This window comes from Fusarium graminearum, chromosome 2 (genome assembly GCF_000240135.3).
Source record: "Fusarium graminearum PH-1 chromosome 2, whole genome shotgun sequence".
In the NCBI taxonomy this organism is placed as follows: Eukaryota; Fungi; Ascomycota; class Sordariomycetes; order Hypocreales; family Nectriaceae; genus Fusarium; species Fusarium graminearum.
The window spans coordinates 8784841-8802655 of NC_026475.1; the positions used below are offsets into that span (position 1 = coordinate 8784841).

The following is a 17815-nucleotide window of genomic DNA, read 5'->3' on the forward strand; positions in this document are numbered from 1 at the left end:
GTCTGTGTTAAAAAAAAAAAAACCGTGTTAAAGCTAGAGACAGAAACAGAAGGGGCGCGATGTGGATGAAAGAAGTGGGGTTTCGATATGTCCTTCTCGTTTAACTCGTGTTCGTTCATTCGTATACACATACGAGACGCTAACTATCTACGGTAACCACCAGTTATGTGCCACCGTCTAACTTGAACCCCACAAAAGCTCCCATTACTCTTGGGCTTTTTGAATCGCATTATCTTCCTAAAAAAAATATACCGTCATTAACCTCGCTTTCTAAGGTGCCGGGATCCGAGCTACAACACCTACCACAAGAAAGCCATCGGAATGCCACCCGAGCCCTCCAGTCGAAGCGAGAGTCGCCGCACTCACAAAAAGTCAAGGACAGGCTGTGATACGTGCAAGAAAAGGCGTATCAAGTGTGACGAGGTTCATCCAAGGTGCGCCAAGTGTACCTTTGGGAACCGAACCTGCTCGTATGCAGCTGCTCCAGGCCCAGGCCAAGGCCAAGCTGGACTGAACACGAACGTCGCAGGTAGTTCCAGCAACAGCCCAGCGGGAACTCCCTTATCGCCTGCGTTGCTTGCTGCGGCAGCTGAGGCGAGGTCAACTGTAGCAGCTCCAGGCCGTTATGACGCCATTCACATGAGTCTATTCCACTATGCCATTATCAACATGACTACCTTTATGGGAGTAGGCGGTGACTCGAGCCGGGTAGTGGAAAGTGCTCTGGATAGCACGCACGTGGCACCCTACCTCCTCGATCAATTGCTTGCTCTTAGTGCTTTATACCAATCCACTACAGCACAGGCAAGCCAGAATCTCTACCTCCGGTATGCCACCGAACTGCAGACGCGGGCCTTGGCCCAGTTCCTTGAAACCCGCGGGAATATCAGCGGGACAAACTTCATACCCGCCTTCCTTTTCACCTCCTTCCTTGGGATCCACGTTCTATACAATACCTTTAGGGACCATCAGGATAATCTCGGCGAGTTTGTTAGCGCTTTTGTAGATTATGCGCGAGTTCACCAGGGAATCCGCGCCGTGACGGCCAATTACTGGCCACAGATTCTTGCATCAAATTTGGCCCCCCTTCTAGGTATCGTTGAGATTGGCAACAGAATTGATCACCTGGAACCCGGGACCGAGACTATTGAGCTACGTAAACTGTTAGAATCACTGTCAGATTCCTCAAGAATGCCGGTTACTGCGTCCATCAACGCTCTGCAGCGGATGCAATGGGTACTTGATCTTGCAAACCACAATGCTCAAAGCTCCAGCAACAAAATCCAGGCCGCCCTAGCCTGGCCGGTTATTATTCCAGAAGATTATATTGATGCGTTATATCTACGTCATCCTGAGGCGCTGGCAGTCTTAGCATTCTTCCTCGCCTTTGTGTACGAAAACCGTTCGTATTGGGTCTTCCAACCTTGCGCAGGGTCACTTATCGAAGCAGTAGCCAACCATCTTGGACCGTTTTGGAAGGAAGGTTTAAGTTGGCCGCTGTCAAAACTCGCTGGTTCTTAATATATTATCCTTATAATAGGCCTTCTGCTCTTACAAGGTACTTGGTAAATAAAGAGGTTGAAGATGCTTTGTAGATTATCTTAACATCCTTTGCAAGGAGATCGTTAGATAATTATTATACTACCCTATTTACTTATTAGCGGAAAGGCTAAGGGCTTCCCGCTTTATATTATACCTTATGTTAAAGACAAGTATATATATATACAGCTTACATAATATAATAGATACTATAATAAATAACTAAAGTGACATAGAATTTTAATTATTATATTATTTTTAAATATATTAGCTTTTATATTAAGACTAAGCTAAATATAAAAGAAAGAGGCTACTATTAAAACTCTCTATAATATTAAACTATATTAATAATAACTTTATATGTAACGGGGTTCGAACGCACGACCTTCGGGAGAACCTCGGGATAGTCACAAGCCCCTATCAAGGGGGCTTACCTGCAAATTCTACACACAGAAGAATAAGCGGTAAGCTTTAGTCTTGCAACAATAGAGGACCTATATTACCTGCATTAACGGATCTACCTAACTGAGCTATTAGACCCCTTACATTATATAAAATAAAATATATAAATATACTTAATAAAGCTAGAAATTATTAATTATAATTTCTTTTTTACTAAATACTTTTACTTAATACTTACTTAATAGAAGTTACTATTAATACTTTTATACTTATTAAATAATAATAATATATTTAATAAGCAAGCGCTATAAATAAATAAGCGCTGCACTTTTACTTATACTCTTTACTATTTATATAATAAAATAATTATAATTTATCTAATTAATTAAAATTACTTATTATACTTTTCTTTAAATACTTTTAAAATTACTTAATATATCTTTATATTATATTTAGTTTTATTATATATACTATATTAGTATATATTTAATCTAATTAACTTTTTTTAATTATTACTTTTTAATAATTTACTTATTACTTATATATTAATATCTATCTAATTAATTACTTATAATATTTCCTTTATAGTTATAATTTCTCTTTTTAATATTTTAATTCTTTTTAATTTTTAATATTAATTTAATTTCTTATTTCTCTCTTAAAGGTTTTAAATCTTATTTCTTATAAAAGTAATTTTATATATAGTTCTCTTTATTACCTTAATAAGAGATTAAATAGCTTTAATAATTAACTTTAAGGAGTTATTTTAATACTTTTTAATTTAACTCTTAAGGTATTTAGTTTAAAATTAGGCCTTATTAGCTATTATTAAAGTCTTTAAAGTCTAAAGAGTAAAAGGCTTAATTACCTTTACTAAAGGTATTAAAGTCTATAGTTATATATTAAGCTTTAAAATAATATAATTTAAATTAAAAGGAGTAAATTTAGCCCCTTTAAAACCTCCTTATATATTACTTTTAATAAAAATAGCTTTAAAAATAATATAAAAAGTATTAAAGAACTTAATTTTAAAAATATAAGTTATAAAATATTTAATTAAATACTTTATTTCTTAATTATAAGCCTTTTTTAAAAGCCTAAAGTATTTAATATTAAGAGGTTAAAGTAAATATAAGATATAAGTAAGTATATAAAATATAATAATCTTATTATTTTTATAATATCTCTTAAATTTAATAAAGTAATAACTTTTATAACTATTAAAAATTAAAAGGTAATAAGAACTAATTAATTACTTAATTATAGATTTATTAAAGTGCTTTATTTAATTAAAATTAAGTTAATTATTTATTTATCTATTTTAATTTAATATAATAACTTAATTACCTAAAAGGTTATATTTTTAATATTAATTTATAAGGTAATATTACCTTATATTAATAAATAGTAGGATTAATTAACCTTTAATATTAATTACTTAAATTATAATAATCTATTTATAGTTTCTAGGCTATATTAATTTTAATCTCTTTTATATTTTTATATTTATAATAACTATTTTAAACTATATAATACCTATTATAAAGCTAATCTTATTAAAATTTTAAATATTATTTAATTAGATATTATATTTTATAATTATATTCTTTATAAGCTAAAATTAGCTATAAATAATATTTAAATTTTTATATTTAACTTTTTAATAGTTATACCTTTAAAATATATATATCTTTAGCTCTAATTATTACTTAATAAAGTTATATATTTAATATATATTAATAAGTAATATATTATAATTTATAAGTAAGGAATTAGCTATTTTTTTAATAAAATATAATTATAAAAGAAATCCTTATAAATTTAAATTAAAAATAAATTATATTATTATATTTTCCTTTTAATTAAATAGGTTTTATAAATTTAAAATAAAATTATATTATAATTAAATACCTTATTAATAGTAATATAAATAGTAATTATTAATTTAATATATCTTTATAATATATTAGATATTTAGTTTTTAGTTATTTTAAAGAGCCTAAAGTGTAAAAAGAGTTTTAGCTTTAATTAAAAGTTCTAATATTACTAGTTATTAAAAATCAATTAATTAAATAAAAAGTAAGATATAAGAGGGAAAAATGCAGCACTTACTTATCTGCGGCGCTCGCTTATTAAATATGTTATATATAAAATAATAAAATATAAAACTACTTTATAGAAATAATTATAAAAGCACTATTAGTAATATTTTAAGTAAGTTTATATATAGAAATCCTAAGAGCTATTTAGTAAAAATATTATATCTTACTTTAAGCTACTTATTATATTCTCTCCTCTGCTGCAGCTATTAATAAGTTAGTAGCCTATTATTTTAAGTGGTAGAGTTTATTCTTACTAGACCTAAGCCCTTATAGGAAAGCCGAGAGCATTGCCATCTGCTAATCCCCCGCATTCTGCAGATGCAGAACCTCGGTAGAAAATGTTACTAAGAATGTCTTAGTCTATAAAAGGAAGCCAAGCTAATTACAACTCTTAGAAAGTCGAACAACATGGTGTAATTTATGCTGGACTACTGCTACCTATACCTATACTTAAGTGAGACATTCAACTTTGCTTTCTACATTTGAATTATTGACCAACTTTCAGTACAACTGTCATGGATTCTGAAACAGTGCCAGCAACCATGTTTGCATGGAGAAAACACAAAGGAAGCCCAAAACCGGTATTATAAGCTCCCAACTTGCATCTATTAATATAATAACATGTTCGAGGTTTTCGAAGAAGTACCCGTTCCGAAAGTATTGCCAAATGGCATTCTATGTAAGATGCTGGCATCTGGCGGTATAAAGAGTCTTCCCCTATGGTAGTCGACTAAACTCTGACCAATATTCTAGTTTGTAGAAGCGACCATTCTCTTCTGACGATAGAAAAGCAAGCAGCTTGGTTCCAGGAAAAGTACATCTTGGGTCATGAAGGTTGCGGACAGATTATTGAAATAGGCAGCAATGTTCAAGACAAAGGACTGAAAGTGGTAAGAGAAATTCTTCAAATCTTAGACTTGCCCAGTGCTGAGTGGTAGTCAGGGAGACATTGTAGCTCTTCATGCGGTCCCAGGCTGTGGCCAAGACGATTGCCCCGAATGTTCTCGCGATCTATCTCAACTGTGTGAAAGAGGCCATCACTCAGGCATTGGCCAAGATGGCTTTTACGCGCCGTTTACAGCTGTCGATATTCGAGCTGCAGTCAAGGTTCCTGAAGGTGTAACGCCAGCCGAAGCAGCAGTGGCCACCGACGCTGTGAACACAGCCTATCACGCCATCACTAGGAGAGGAGAAGTGAAGAAACATGAAACAGTATTTTTATTCGGTCTTGGTGGTCTAGGATTCAATGCCCTTCAGATCGTTCGTCATATTGGGTCAAGAGTGGTAGTTTCTGATATCCGACAAGAACTGCTTGATGAAGCCAAAGCTCTGGGTATACCTGAAAAAGATATCGTTCCAGTGGGAAAGCGGCCTCAAGACTTTGTCAAAGATAATGGTCTAGAAGGAAAGATCGACACTGTTCTTGACTTCGTTGGAACCCATCAGACATTCGAAGACGCTCAACATATCGGTAAGCCAAGATCTTCTTTGACTTCTGACTGGCCCAGAATTAACATCTTCTCAGTACGTCGCGGGGGCAAACTCCTCTGCATTGGAAGTCTGGACACAGAAAACACAATCCACATGAAGATCGGCACCAGGAAGAGGCTTTCTTTCATCTTCTCATATGGTGGTCAAGTCAGAGATTTGAAAAAGGTTCTCGACCTTATTGCTTCTGGTCACATCAGCCCACGAGTTGAAACCAGAAAGCTTCCTGATTTTCAGGAAGTGCTTGGGGCACTTGGTGAAGGGAAGATTAAAGCAAGAGTGGCGTTATTACACGATTAGTCCAGTTTATAAATCCAAATCATTCTTGAATGAACTACAAAGGCTCTCCATACCGTTTAGCATATAGTTGAGCGAAATAGCTGTGACTCATTGGTACATGGAAGGTTGACAAGATCATGTCATTTTTGAGCTGGCGAGATATCTGGCTAAAGTTACGTTACAATATCAAGCAGTATCAAGGCAAAAGTCTCATCAACGGTATATGTATGGGTCTATTTCTAGTCCTTCGGTAAACTACTTCAACCATTCACGCTTGCACCAGCAGGCAAGCTCGTTCCGACTGCAGCGGTTGTCCCAGCGTCTACTGGCAAAATAGCTCCCGTAATCCATCTTGCATGGTTACTTGCCAGAAAAACAACAGCGCAGGCAGCATCCCAAGCTGTACCCTCAGTCCCGAGTAGACTCCTCGCCTTCCTCGCTTCCCTTGACTCTTCTGACATGCCTTTAGCATACATCATTGGTGTATATAGCATCTAAAAACCATTAGTCCTGCGTTCTTGTCTTCAAATTTCTAAACTTACTCCTGGACACACGCAGTTCACTCTGATACCGTCTTTGGCGTGATGAGCGGCCATTGCTCTGGTCATGTTTACCACGGCCCCTTTTGCGGTTGGATACAAGAGGTGAGGTGTACCGCCCTTCAGCCCAGCTACACTCCCCATATTGACAATAGACCCCTTAATTTCGCCATCGTTCTTAGCCATTGCGGGTATAGCATACTTCGCCATCAAAACCATGCTTGAAACATTTACCTCAAGTCCCATGGTCCATTTGGCCATATCCACATCAACAGCAGTCCCCAAGGCGCCTGCTATGCCGACATTATTGACAAGAATATCCACACGACCAAACTCCTTCATTGCAAGGTTGACGGACTTCTCACAATCATCTTCATTTGTGACATTTCCTTGCGCTGGTATCGCCTTACTGGTAGCTGAGCTTTGATTGGCCATGTCAGCCGTCTTTGTTGCCCATTCCAGATCCATGTCAAGGCATATCACGTTACAGCCTTCGTTGGCCAACATGATTGATATCGCCCTGCCATTGCCGATGCCATCTCCAAAGCAGCCGGCGCCTGTGACAATAGCGACTTTATTCTTTAGTGAACGGGAAGGTGGCTGGGTGGGTATTTCGGCCATGGCGCAGTTTGTCTTCAAGTCGCTGATGAGCCTCTTGCTATAAAATGATACAAAGAATCATCTCACTGCGCAATATTTAATCATGAGGTCAACAAGGTGAACTTCTTCTTTCGGAACTGTTGGACGGCTTTCCCAATCGGGAGTTGCCAGAGTTTAATTATCCAATTCGAACTCATTTTGTGGGGTTGCGCCGAGGTACGATGCCAGGACCAGGTACGGAATCACATGCCTCGGGCCAATCATGCACTCTAAGGCATCGATATCCCTCAAGTAGGCGTTTTGGTGACGTGAATGACTTATTGAGACTAAGCAATAACCAGAGATATCTATTGAAACAACATCAAATCCTTCATCATGTGCGACTTTTCAGAATATGGCCCTAAGTCTGCCGAATGGCTTGCGGTAGAGGCGAGTCTCCTGCCTCCACCTGCGTTTACGGATATCTATGAGAGACAAGCAGTAATCAACAAAGGTCGTGAGGAGATTTCGGCGAATGAAATGAAGGAGCTGGGTCACTTGGTCTGTATGAAAGACCACAAGATTCCTACGAGAGACAATTCTCTCATAGAAGCACGATGCTATAGACCTATCGATGCAGCAGACGATGTTCGCCTACCGATTTATATCCACCTTCATGGCGGAGGATATTTATTCGGAACACTCTCATCCGAAGATGCCATATCCTCACGAATCGCAATTGGAGCGAAAGTAACCGTCATCAATGTAAACTATCGTCACACGCCGGAACATACTTTCCCTACAGCTTGGAATGATGTCGAAGATGCCTTTTATTGGGTACATGATCACATCGAAGAGCTTCAAGGCAAACCTAAACAGGTTGTCATTGGCGGTATCAGCGCAGGTGCTCAGTTAGCAGCCGCTCTGGCTTTGAGACAGAATATCTCTGCATCAGATATACGCCAATATCCCAAGATCGCTGGACAGATCCTGATGATACCAGCCTTGGTTCATAAGGATTATAATCAGTCACAAATTGACCAACTCAAAAGTCCCCTGGTATCTTCATATGTCCAGAACGAGGATGCTCCTATCCTTCCCAAGAAGGTCATTGACTTTTTTACTGGAATGTTGAAATTCCCATTCTTTTCCCCAGATGCTGAGGACTTCCGGGCAAACACCGGAAATGCATCAGCTTCTCAGGTAGAGGGTCTTCCTCCCACTGTTTTTGGAATCGCTGGTGCCGACCCTCTGCGGGATGAAGGGCTCTTGTATGGCAAGAAGCTTGCTGAGGCAGGGTATGTCAACAGGCATTGTTCTAATATGTTTATGGCTACTGACATCGAATGACGATAGTGTACCTACGGATATTCATGTCTTCAAGGGACTACCCCATGGGTTCCGTAGATATGGGGACCAGTTGACGGAGTCTAAGAGATGGGATAAGGTTATGGAGGAGGGAATTACTTGGGCACTATCGAACCCTGAGGCTCGGAATTTTGAAGTTAAATCCACCTAGACAATGATATCTTATCCACGGTAACATCGATCTTCCAAAGTTATGGAAACTTTGAAATGGATCGATAACATACACAATGGATTGTATTCAAGTGCATCAATAAGCTTACCATAAGTAGTGCTAATCTGTGTAAGGATGCCGCCTGATATCTGCTCAACAACAACTTTTAGATGAGGCTGTCTAAATAACCAGACTCCCTGTAGCATCTCTTATGTTTCGGTTCCATCACGAATTGTCATATCTTAATAATATTTAAATTCTAATGGACTGTATAATTCAAGCGTATCTCAACACAAAGTCTGAGTACTCTCTTCCCTTGACCTCATCGCATCGCTTTCGATACCCTGGTGCAGGGCCATTGTATCTCGTCATGGATCTCTTCTGCTTATGAGCCAAGTTCTTGTTGACACCAGTCATCCATGAGTCAACTTCATTGGCCAGTAAGCCTTTTCCGCATTCGTGCACATGTTGCGTCCAATCCTCCATACCTTTGTTTGTTGCTTCAGCACTGATGATTTTGTTGTCACGAGCATATCGAATAAACTCGGCAACCCAGTTTGCTGCGTACTCGATGGATCTGAAAGGCAAACTGTCAGTACTAGTCATAGTAAATAATTCGGAAGACCATACCTTGGAATGTTTCCAAACATTTGATGAGGACCCATAATCATAAACATATTAGGGAAGTCCTGGACAGTAAGTCCGAGGAACGTCCTGATGCCCTCAGCCCAGACATCCTTGAGACTCGTTCCATTTCGGCCTTGGATATCAACTGCGTTGAAAGATCCAGTGACAGCGTCGAAGCCAGTAGCGTAGATAAGAACATCAAGCTCATAGAACGCATCTCCCGTTTGGACACCAGTTTCTGTGATTTGAGAAATCGGGTCTTCCCTGATGTCAACCAACTTGACATTTGACTGATTGAAAACCTCGAAGTAACCGCTTTCAAGAGGTACCCTCCTTGTCCCAAAACCATGATTTTTGGGAATCAGCTTCTCAGCTACTTCGGGATCATTGATTCGTGCGCGGATCTTATCAGCGTGGAACTTGCTGTAAAGCTCGTTTGCTCTGTGGTCTGTGAAGATGTCTGAAGAGACACTCAGAACTTTGGCGAAGCCGGGTTCGGCGTATAGTCTCTCCCACTTTTCTTGCCGCTCCTCCTCCGTCATAGAGAACACGCCCTGGCTGTTGCCAACGTGGATGAAACAAGCATAGGATTCGGAACATCTGCGGAAGATTTCTGGGTATCTTGTGCGAATCTCATCCATTTCCTCGGGGCTGATCTTCTTATTTCGTAGTGGGGCTGTCCAATTCGGAGTCCTTTGAAATACTGCCAAGTGTCCAACCTTGTCCGAGATGGCTTGTATGGTTTGTATTGCCGTTGCGCCTACATGTCGTGTCAGTGGCCGGATACCTCAATGAGTTAAGAGAATGGGGATTATTCATCCTAGCCATTGGATCCATACCTGTACCGATGATGCCCACTCGCTTGCCGTCTAAGGCGGAAGCGTCACTGGGCCATCTGGCTGTATGCCACGCTTGTCCCTTGAAGTTCTGTACGCCGGGAATGTTTGGTAAAGTTGGTTGGTTGAGAATGCCCATAGCGGTGATGAGGTAGCGACATGTGTATTGCGAGCCATCTTCATCCTCCAGCAGCCACGACGACGTATCCTCCTGGAACTTTGCCGATTTTACGCGTGTGTTGAATTGCATATCACGCTTCAAGTCGAACTTATCCGTAAGATACTGTATGTAGCGAAGGGTCTCTGGTTGAGGAGCAAAGTGCTCGGTCCAGTTCCACTCATCCAGGACTTCTTGTGAAAATGAGAAGATGTATGAGTAACTCTCTGAATCGAACCTAGCACCTGGATACCTGTTCCAGAACCAAGTTCCACCCTCTCCGGAACCTGCTTCAATGACTCGTGTCTTCAAGCCCAGTTCCCGCATACGGTACAGACTGAGGATACCACTGAGTCCGGCACCAATGATAAGAACATCATAGTCTAAGTTGCTGCCAGGGGACCCAAAGGCATCATCACGAATTGGTTGTGCTGAAGGCATTGTGAGAATGTGTAGTGATAATGATAAGATGGTTGCCAAATAGAGAGGTGGTGCTGTACTGAGGTATAACAAAGTTCTAAAGATGTTGAGCTTGCAGCGCAATTGATATGACGAGGGTTACATCCGGTGTGTCGATTTATGCCCGCGGGTTTAGTTTCCTCTCAACGAATTCCAGCGAGTCCTTGTCAACCCCGCATATCTGGCGGTTGACGTCTGGGATTATCGTGTAACCGAAAGTTAAACTTGAGGCCATCCCGCCTTTCCCAAAAAGGATAGCCAGCCATTGCCGAGTCGTTTTTACATCGCGTAGCCCTAGTCAAAGGGCGTCCGATACTCGGACTCGGGGTTGTCAAGAAACCGAAGTTGCTGAGATGGTGGTTTGCCAAGACATTAGAGTCATAGACCAAAGAGACTTGTGACACCTGTGACAATTAGCAGATTTCAGGCCGGTAATCCTGTTACAAGTTGCCCGAGTTTAGGTGAACGGCTACTAAACGATAGCATCTCGAATGAACATAGCTTAGGAATCGCGTAAATTGAATTATTCATCAAGTTAAGCTGTTACGGTCTAGCATTTTCGTTCTAGGCTTTCCCGCTTTCCAGTAAACCCTCAGATTCCCAGAATTTGTCCAGGTCGCGTAAAAAAGCCCACTTTAATCCTTTTCCTAATCCTCTTTTCTTCCAATCATTGAGGCTCTTCGGAAAGTGAGGAACGCCATCACGTACCGTGGAGTCATGGGCAACAACCACAAAGATATTCTCGTTGCAGTCTAGTTCCTGCAGCTGCTTGGTAGTCTTGGTGGCAAGCTCTAAATCCAAACCAAACGTCAAGTCAAAGAGAGTATCCGTTGGCGCCCTTCCTCGTGATTTTTGCAGACGATCAAAAGCTTCACCGGGGCACAGAACACCATCCTCGTGCGGATGACAAGGATGAGGGCTGATGGTATCTGGCACTGGTAGAAACTTAGAAGGTCGAAAGATACCTGCGTAATGACAGATATCTCCTCCCATGAGAACGAAAGTGTCTGGGGAGGATGTAGTCCTTGCCAGCCCACAGAGGTGACCAACAGCATGCCCGGGACTATCGAGGAGATAGAACGAACCATCTCCAAAATAGTCAAACGCGGGGAACTGACCAATCTTGAGAGAGTCTAGACCCTCGAAACTAATCTCACGCAGATTACGATTCCTACCAATAGTAAGCTTCCATAATCCATATATCTTATAATTGTACATACGCGTAGTCGCTTTCTTGTATGGGAGACTCTGGGTTCGCAGGGGCTCCTGGTAGCATTGCTTCTTTGAACCCAGGACCTACTACAAGATCTGTGAGATGAGGGAAAGATGATGGGTCGCCGATGTGATCCCAGTGCCAATGACTAGAGAATTTAGTAACTTTGTCTATTATCGGATTCTTTGATTTGATTGTACTGACCTCCATATCACGGCTTCAATCTCAGTCAAAGAGATACCATTATCCTGCAAGATGTCGGCCACATTCCCCACCACTTCTATAGTGTAATTAGTAGTCGGCAAATACTTGGCAATGGATGGTGAGTAGTTGTCATAATCCTTTCGGATTCCTAGGTCAAACACAAGCTTCCTCCCAGACTGGTGTTCAATGAGGAACGATAATGAAGGGGAACTCTTGAATGTCTCAAGGCCAGGAACAGCGGGTGCCATAAACCTCTCAAGAATCGCGGGTCCAAAATTGACTGGATTAATGAGCTTGACAGCTTTGATAGCCTCTCCTGGAGGAATCTCAAAGTGTGGTGCTTTATCTGGGGCCATGTTACCTTTGTCGGTGGTGTTGGCTTTCCGAAGCTGCTAGACCAAGTGAAACCTGTTGCTGTGACGAATAATTGAACTCGGAGGCTTTTGGGGCGATGACCTGAACCTGAGTTGAGATCAGAATGGCACAGATGACTAGAAGATTTTGAGCTATACAAACTATTGTGTCAATAGGCTGTCACCCCGCAACAATAGCGCCGGGCCCAGGCCACCGGCATCATGATCGGCAAACCAAAAGCAGATAAGCTTGCCAAGCCCGTCTACCACAAACAATCCACCCCGGATCCTACCCCAGAATTTTACCCCGTATCATCCAGCGTCGAACTAAGATTCAATCAAGATAAGTATCGTGCTCTGATCCACTCGAAATGCTATATCATCATCAACTTCATCATTCATCATTCAATCTACAATGTCTGACTCTGAAAAGGGCGCAGCTGTCAATCATCGAGAGGCGAGAGACATGGCTCCCAAGCAGGGGATTGAAGTTGACACCGTCCACCAGGATGAGGCCATGAAAGTCTTGGAGGCCTATGGCGGTGATGAGGCCTGGACCGATGCGGAGGAGAAGAAGTTGCGTCGCAAGATTGATTGGAGTCTTATGCCTGTTCTATGTGCAACATGTAAGCTGCATGATCGCCGAGCAGGGGAAAAACACTAACGCTATACAGATGGGCTTCAGTACTACGACAAGGCCATGCTTTCCCAAGCAGTATGTCCTGCACCTCCAAGTTTCGTATCTTTGCTAACATATCTTGTCCAAGGCTTTGTTCGGACTCAGAGAAGATCTAGGCCTTCTCACCGGTGATCGCTATGCCATGTCAGCCGCTATTTTCTATCTCGGCTTCATCATCGGAGCGTATCCAGCAATGATGCTCGCTCAAAGATATCCCATCGAACGAGTTGCTTCCGCTATTGTTACAATTTGGGGTGTCTGCCTCATGTTGACTGTGGTGTGCAAAGACTACAAGACACTCTATACTCAGCGGTTCTTCCTTGGCTTCTTGGAGAGCGGTATCAGTCCTATGTTTATGATGATAGTTGTAAGTCGGCCTGTCCTATACCCGCCGATTACCTACTTATTCTTTCCAGGGAAGTTTCTATAAAAAGAATGAACAAGCAATGCGCATGGGTATCTGGTACTCTTGCACTGGTTACGTCTCCATCATCTCCCCTATCATCAACTACGGATTCGGTCAGATCAACGGAGGAGTATCCTCTTGGCGATATATGTACTACTTCTCCGGCGCCCTGACCATCGTTTGGGGAATAATTCTCGTCTTCGTTCTCCCTCCTGATCCTGTCCGTGCCAAGGGCTTCAACGAGAGGGAAAGATATATCCTGGTCGCGAGACTCAAGACCAACAACTCTGGTGTCCGCAACACCCATCTCAAAATCGCTCAGATCCGGGAACTCTTGCTTGATCCCAAGTTCTGGATTGTGTTCTCTATCGCTTTCTTATCTATGATTGCCAATGCCCCGATTTCGACCTTCGTTCCTATCATCATCCATGGTTTTGGCTTCAGCACCCTCAACTCTCTGCTGCTTATGATGCCTTGTGGCGCATATGCTGGAACACTCCAGCTTCTGTTCCCTTACTTGGCCTACAGATACAGGAACAACAGGTCCTATCTGGTTTTTATTGCTCAGATGGGCACTGTCCTCGCTGCTTTGTTACTCTGGCTTCTTCCACTCTCAGCCACTGGGGCTCTCCTCTTTGCTGTGTATATCCTCCCATCCGTGGGTGGTGGCTACGCTGTTCTCATGGGTCTTCAAATTGCCAACACTGCGGGATACACCAAGAGATCGGTCGCATCGTCTGGTCTCTACATCGGCTACTGTCTTGGTAACTTCGTTGGTCCCCTTTGCTTCAAGAAAGGAGATGCACCTCGCTTTGAGCCTGGCTTTATTGCTGTCGTCGTTACTTCTATTATTGCCGGTCTTCTTGCCCTTGTTTACCGTTGCCTATGCATGTGGTCCAACAGCAAGCGCGACAGATCTGGCACCACCGAAGGATTTGATCATGCTTATGAGGATGACCTCACTGATAAGAAGGTAAGTCGTCTTTTTTGGATCAGAAGGGTACTTGCTGACCAGTCAGAACATGCAATTCCGCTATATTCTTTGATTGTCACTGTCAATAAGTGTCTGTCGGGTTTGGCTTGGATTGAATGCTGTCTTGGTTTAACAGTTCATGATTTTTATTTTAATATCCAAATACAATGCATGTCGTCGCCTTTGCCTAGCTTCTTTTTGTGAATTCATGTATGTTTCCTATCGAAAGAAGGAAATTGCCTCCTTAAGGGTTGTGTCGTCCTTCCTTAAACCTCCCAGTCATATTAGCTGTAGCCCCGATTTTGTCCCACTTTACGACATATCTACTGCCCAGTGATCTTAGCGTAACTAAGTAGTTGCGAGAGTCTACCCTGAAGCGGCGCTTAATTCTGGATAGAGACAAAGACCAAAGACTTCGTAATTCATGGAAAGATCGCAAAATCTATAACTTAAAATACAACTTAGGCATACGTAAATCAAATTCATTTTGAACATGTCGGATATGCTTGTGGTCTGTTTTCAAAAATTGTTCGGGGCTTTGTTCACGGGTTCAAAATTGTGTAAATGAACTTTCACTCTTTCATCCCTTTGAAGGAGAACCATTCGATACTGAAGGACACTATGCATAGCGCGGAATGGGTCGGACTTCTGTCTTCGACTTTAAAAGTCGCTCCACAAATCTATCAGTACTGAAAGGAGCAGAAGTGGACTGATTAACAGTTTCTTAGTGGTTTGTTATGTGTAAAAACTAAATCGCTGTGTCGTAGCAGCCGTACAACCTTGCCTCCAGAGTTGCGGAGAGGACGCGTCTAACCCCGCACGGGCCAAAAATACACCGAACTTAATTTCAGCAGACCGAAGTTGCTACTATACAAGCGTTAGGCCTAATCCCCACATTGCAAGCAGACTGAAGTTGCTACTGTACAAGCGTTAGGCCTAATCCCCACATTGCAAGCAGCCTGAACCATGACCTCGGCTTCTAACTCTGGGTTAGTCTGGGGGTCCAGGGTTGATCTCGCCTTGGGCCTGCATCGGCATCCAACCTCTTCCTGCCTCGCACCAAAGCACGATAACCATTCTCTCATCTGGCAATGACAGAACTCGTCGGCAACTGGCTCCACTTCAGTAATCGACCGCCGAAACGAAAGCGCGCTGAAGCTGTTTGTTTCTTTTGTCATTCAAAGAAGATCAAGTGCGATTTGCAGGTCAGTCTCCCCACTCGCGTCTAACGTTGATGTACCAGGTCATGAGCTGACCGTTTGCAAGAACCGGACGTCGCAAGGGGAGACGAAATGCTCCAACTGTGTTAATCAAGATCAAGATTGTCATCTTCGGCCGTCAAGGAGGGGCAAACAACGCCGGCGAGCGTCTACACAGGCTGAATGTGGGACCGAATGCGACACCATTGTAGCCGCAGGTACGTAACTTCTCGACATCCAGAGGACCGTAGTAACAGTAAGGCTCAAGGTGATGATGTGGCGGAGGATAATCCAGAGCTACCTGATGCGACAGAAATCGACTTTGATGAGAATGTAATTGGTCCAGGCATGGGTGACACGCCAGCGCCTGTGCATGCTACACCAACTCACGTCGCGTTCAACATACCTTCGGCTGAGCGCGCTCCAGATACTGCGGTAAGCCATCTGACCAAGGCAAGCACATCTCCAACAGAAGGTGCTGGCTGCAGTCATGCAGGAGACGTCGATACGGGCTTCCTTCAGATCTACGGACCTGAGAATCAACTTGAAGCAGAGCAGCAAGAACTTGTCGCGAATCTCGAGCTTCGCAATCCGGCATCAGACCCCCGACAACAAGAGTTACAACAGAGCTTTTCAGAAACATATTTTGAGTATTGCTACCCATGGTGTCCTGTACTCGATCATGAAACTCTTGACTCTGAACTTGCGCGGTCGCCTATGCTTTCGAATGCACTTGCGCTCGCCGCGAGTCATATCCAGCCACCTTTGATACCTCACCAAGGCCCAGCATCCTACTACGAAAAAGCAAGGATGATGTTTTATATGGATGAAGAGCCGGATATACTTACTTCTCTCAAGGCTGTCTCTTTGTTCTACTGGTGGGCACCTCGCTCACCTTCGACAGCACATCGACATGCAAGCTGGTGGTGGACCTCTGTCATAATACGGCATGCACAGCAGATGAACATCCACCGCGAGCCGAAACAAAGTGGCGTGGCTTCGAGTGCACTCCACCTGAGCTTACGCCGGCGATTATGGTGGACTGTATTTGTAAGTTCTAACGCGTTTGGCATTGGACATTGATGGCTAACTCGTCCTTAGGCACGAGAGAGATTGACGTCCCTCTGCCAAAGCAAACCCTGCATCATTTGCCCCGAAGATATGACGATACAGGAAGTGCAACCCTCAGATTTCCCAAGCGATCCGGCATCACAGAAAAAAGGTCGAATATTCATGTACTGGGTCCGGCTTTGCGCTATAATGGGCAAAGTGTCAAAAGCACTATCGAAGTCAGTGGACTCGTCTTCGGAAATCCCGACATTCCCCACGGAGCTTAGGCAAGAGCTTGTCGCATGGGTTCAGTCGCTACCGCCAGACCTTCAGCTACCGATAGGCTCCAGTCGAACAGAAGGGTTCGACCGAGATGTCCATCAATTGCATCTCCCATACTTGACAACGATCATTGTGATGCACTTGCAGAGAACAACACCAGACTTGCCGCAAGCTCTACCGCCCGCTATCTTAGCTGCTTCATGCATCGCCAGAATTCTGAGGGATATCTTATCACGTGGTAACGCCCGGTTTCTCATGGCAATTACCTGCTGGTATTGCGGTACAGCCTTTATAGCGTTATTACAAGCAAGTCGAATTAAGCAGTTCTCCCAAGAAGCAGAAGAGGGCTTGGACATTCTGGACCAAGCAGTCGGACAGCTCCAGCAAATGTGGGCTTCTGCCAATGTCATCAGACAAGGCTTCGAACGATTGCGCGCGCTACCTCGAAGTATGATGCATACTGGTAAAGGTAGAGCGACAGCGTCCAATGGCTCCAGCGATGGGCCATCGAATGACTTTGACTGGAAGCTCTTATTTCCCTTCGTGACTAGGTCCACAAGTCGGATTGCGGATTGTCTGCTTGCCGATGATGAGTTTGGAACGACGGCAACCGCGCTACCGTCCCCGGAGAATGCTGTTTTTCACGAAGACCTGCTCAATCGATATCATGATCTGCTTGAGCCATTCGTTGATTATAATTTTGACTTTTCAAATATTAATCTTGATATCCTATAGTAGTAAAAATGATACTTGGCACAAGAAAATATTCCAACCCAAAAAATTGGTCTGCCGGTTTATTTTGTTTGCTTGACACGTTGCTTCAACTCCTTGTTCCCTCGCGACCCCCAAAGCCGCAAGGTATATAAAATGAATTGAATATTGTAATCTTTGAAAGAAGTTCATAATTGACTATCTAATGCTATCTTAGTG

General features: G+C 42.6%; 8 protein-coding genes across 8 annotated transcripts; 5 read left to right on the forward strand and 3 right to left on the reverse strand.

The window, feature by feature from the left end:
• Positions 1–669: 669 nt before the first annotated feature.
• FGSG_11558 (uncharacterized protein) lies at positions 670–1595 on the forward strand (the record flags this gene model as incomplete). The annotated part of the gene is made up of 2 exons (XM_011324766.1): positions 670–1391; positions 1541–1595. 2 exons carry the CDS (start codon positions 670–672, stop codon positions 1593–1595), a joined length of 777 nt encoding a protein of 258 aa, XP_011323068.1.
• A 3069-nt stretch (positions 1596–4664) lies between these two features.
• FGSG_11557 (uncharacterized protein) lies at positions 4665–5831 on the forward strand (the record flags this gene model as incomplete). Its single annotated transcript, XM_011324767.1, has 4 exons — positions 4665–4722; positions 4797–4933; positions 4986–5514; positions 5569–5831. The coding sequence occupies 4 exons, from the start codon at positions 4665–4667 to the stop codon at positions 5829–5831; spliced, it is 987 nt and encodes a 328-aa protein (XP_011323069.1).
• A 224-nt stretch (positions 5832–6055) lies between these two features.
• FGSG_11556 (uncharacterized protein) lies at positions 6056–6985 on the reverse strand. Its single transcript, XM_011324768.1, has 2 exons — positions 6353–6985; positions 6056–6304 (listed from the first exon to the last, which is right to left on the reverse strand). The coding sequence occupies exons 1-2, from the start codon at positions 6968–6970 to the stop codon at positions 6071–6073; spliced, it is 852 nt and encodes a 283-aa protein (XP_011323070.1). The 5' UTR covers positions 6971–6985; the 3' UTR covers positions 6056–6070.
• Positions 6986–7324: 339 nt separating this feature from the next.
• FGSG_11555 (uncharacterized protein) lies at positions 7325–8447 on the forward strand (the record flags this gene model as incomplete). The annotated part of the gene is made up of 2 exons (XM_011324769.1): positions 7325–8226; positions 8285–8447. The coding sequence occupies 2 exons, from the start codon at positions 7325–7327 to the stop codon at positions 8445–8447; spliced, it is 1065 nt and encodes a 354-aa protein (XP_011323071.1).
• A 276-nt stretch (positions 8448–8723) lies between these two features.
• On the reverse strand, positions 8724–10508 carry FGSG_11554 (uncharacterized protein; the record flags this gene model as incomplete). The annotated part of the gene is made up of 3 exons (XM_011324770.1): positions 8724–9024; positions 9078–9834; positions 9914–10508. 3 exons carry the CDS (start codon positions 10506–10508, stop codon positions 8724–8726), a joined length of 1653 nt encoding a protein of 550 aa, XP_011323072.1.
• Positions 10509–10693: 185 nt separating this feature from the next.
• On the reverse strand, positions 10694–12299 carry FGSG_11553 (uncharacterized protein; the record flags this gene model as incomplete). Its single annotated transcript, XM_011324771.1, has 4 exons — positions 10694–10930; positions 11235–11697; positions 11747–11887; positions 11944–12299. 4 exons carry the CDS (start codon positions 12297–12299, stop codon positions 10694–10696), a joined length of 1197 nt encoding a protein of 398 aa, XP_011323073.1.
• A 412-nt stretch (positions 12300–12711) lies between these two features.
• Positions 12712–14427, forward strand: FGSG_11552 (uncharacterized protein; the record flags this gene model as incomplete). The annotated part of the gene is made up of 5 exons (XM_011324772.1): positions 12712–12922; positions 12971–13011; positions 13064–13342; positions 13392–14354; positions 14401–14427. 5 exons carry the CDS (start codon positions 12712–12714, stop codon positions 14425–14427), a joined length of 1521 nt encoding a protein of 506 aa, XP_011323074.1.
• An 893-nt stretch (positions 14428–15320) lies between these two features.
• FGSG_11551 (uncharacterized protein) lies at positions 15321–17620 on the forward strand (the record flags this gene model as incomplete). The annotated part of the gene is made up of 5 exons (XM_011324773.1): positions 15321–15343; positions 15481–15559; positions 15621–15771; positions 15867–16603; positions 16655–17620. The coding sequence occupies 5 exons, from the start codon at positions 15321–15323 to the stop codon at positions 17618–17620; spliced, it is 1956 nt and encodes a 651-aa protein (XP_011323075.1).
• Positions 17621–17815: the final 195 nt, after the last annotated feature.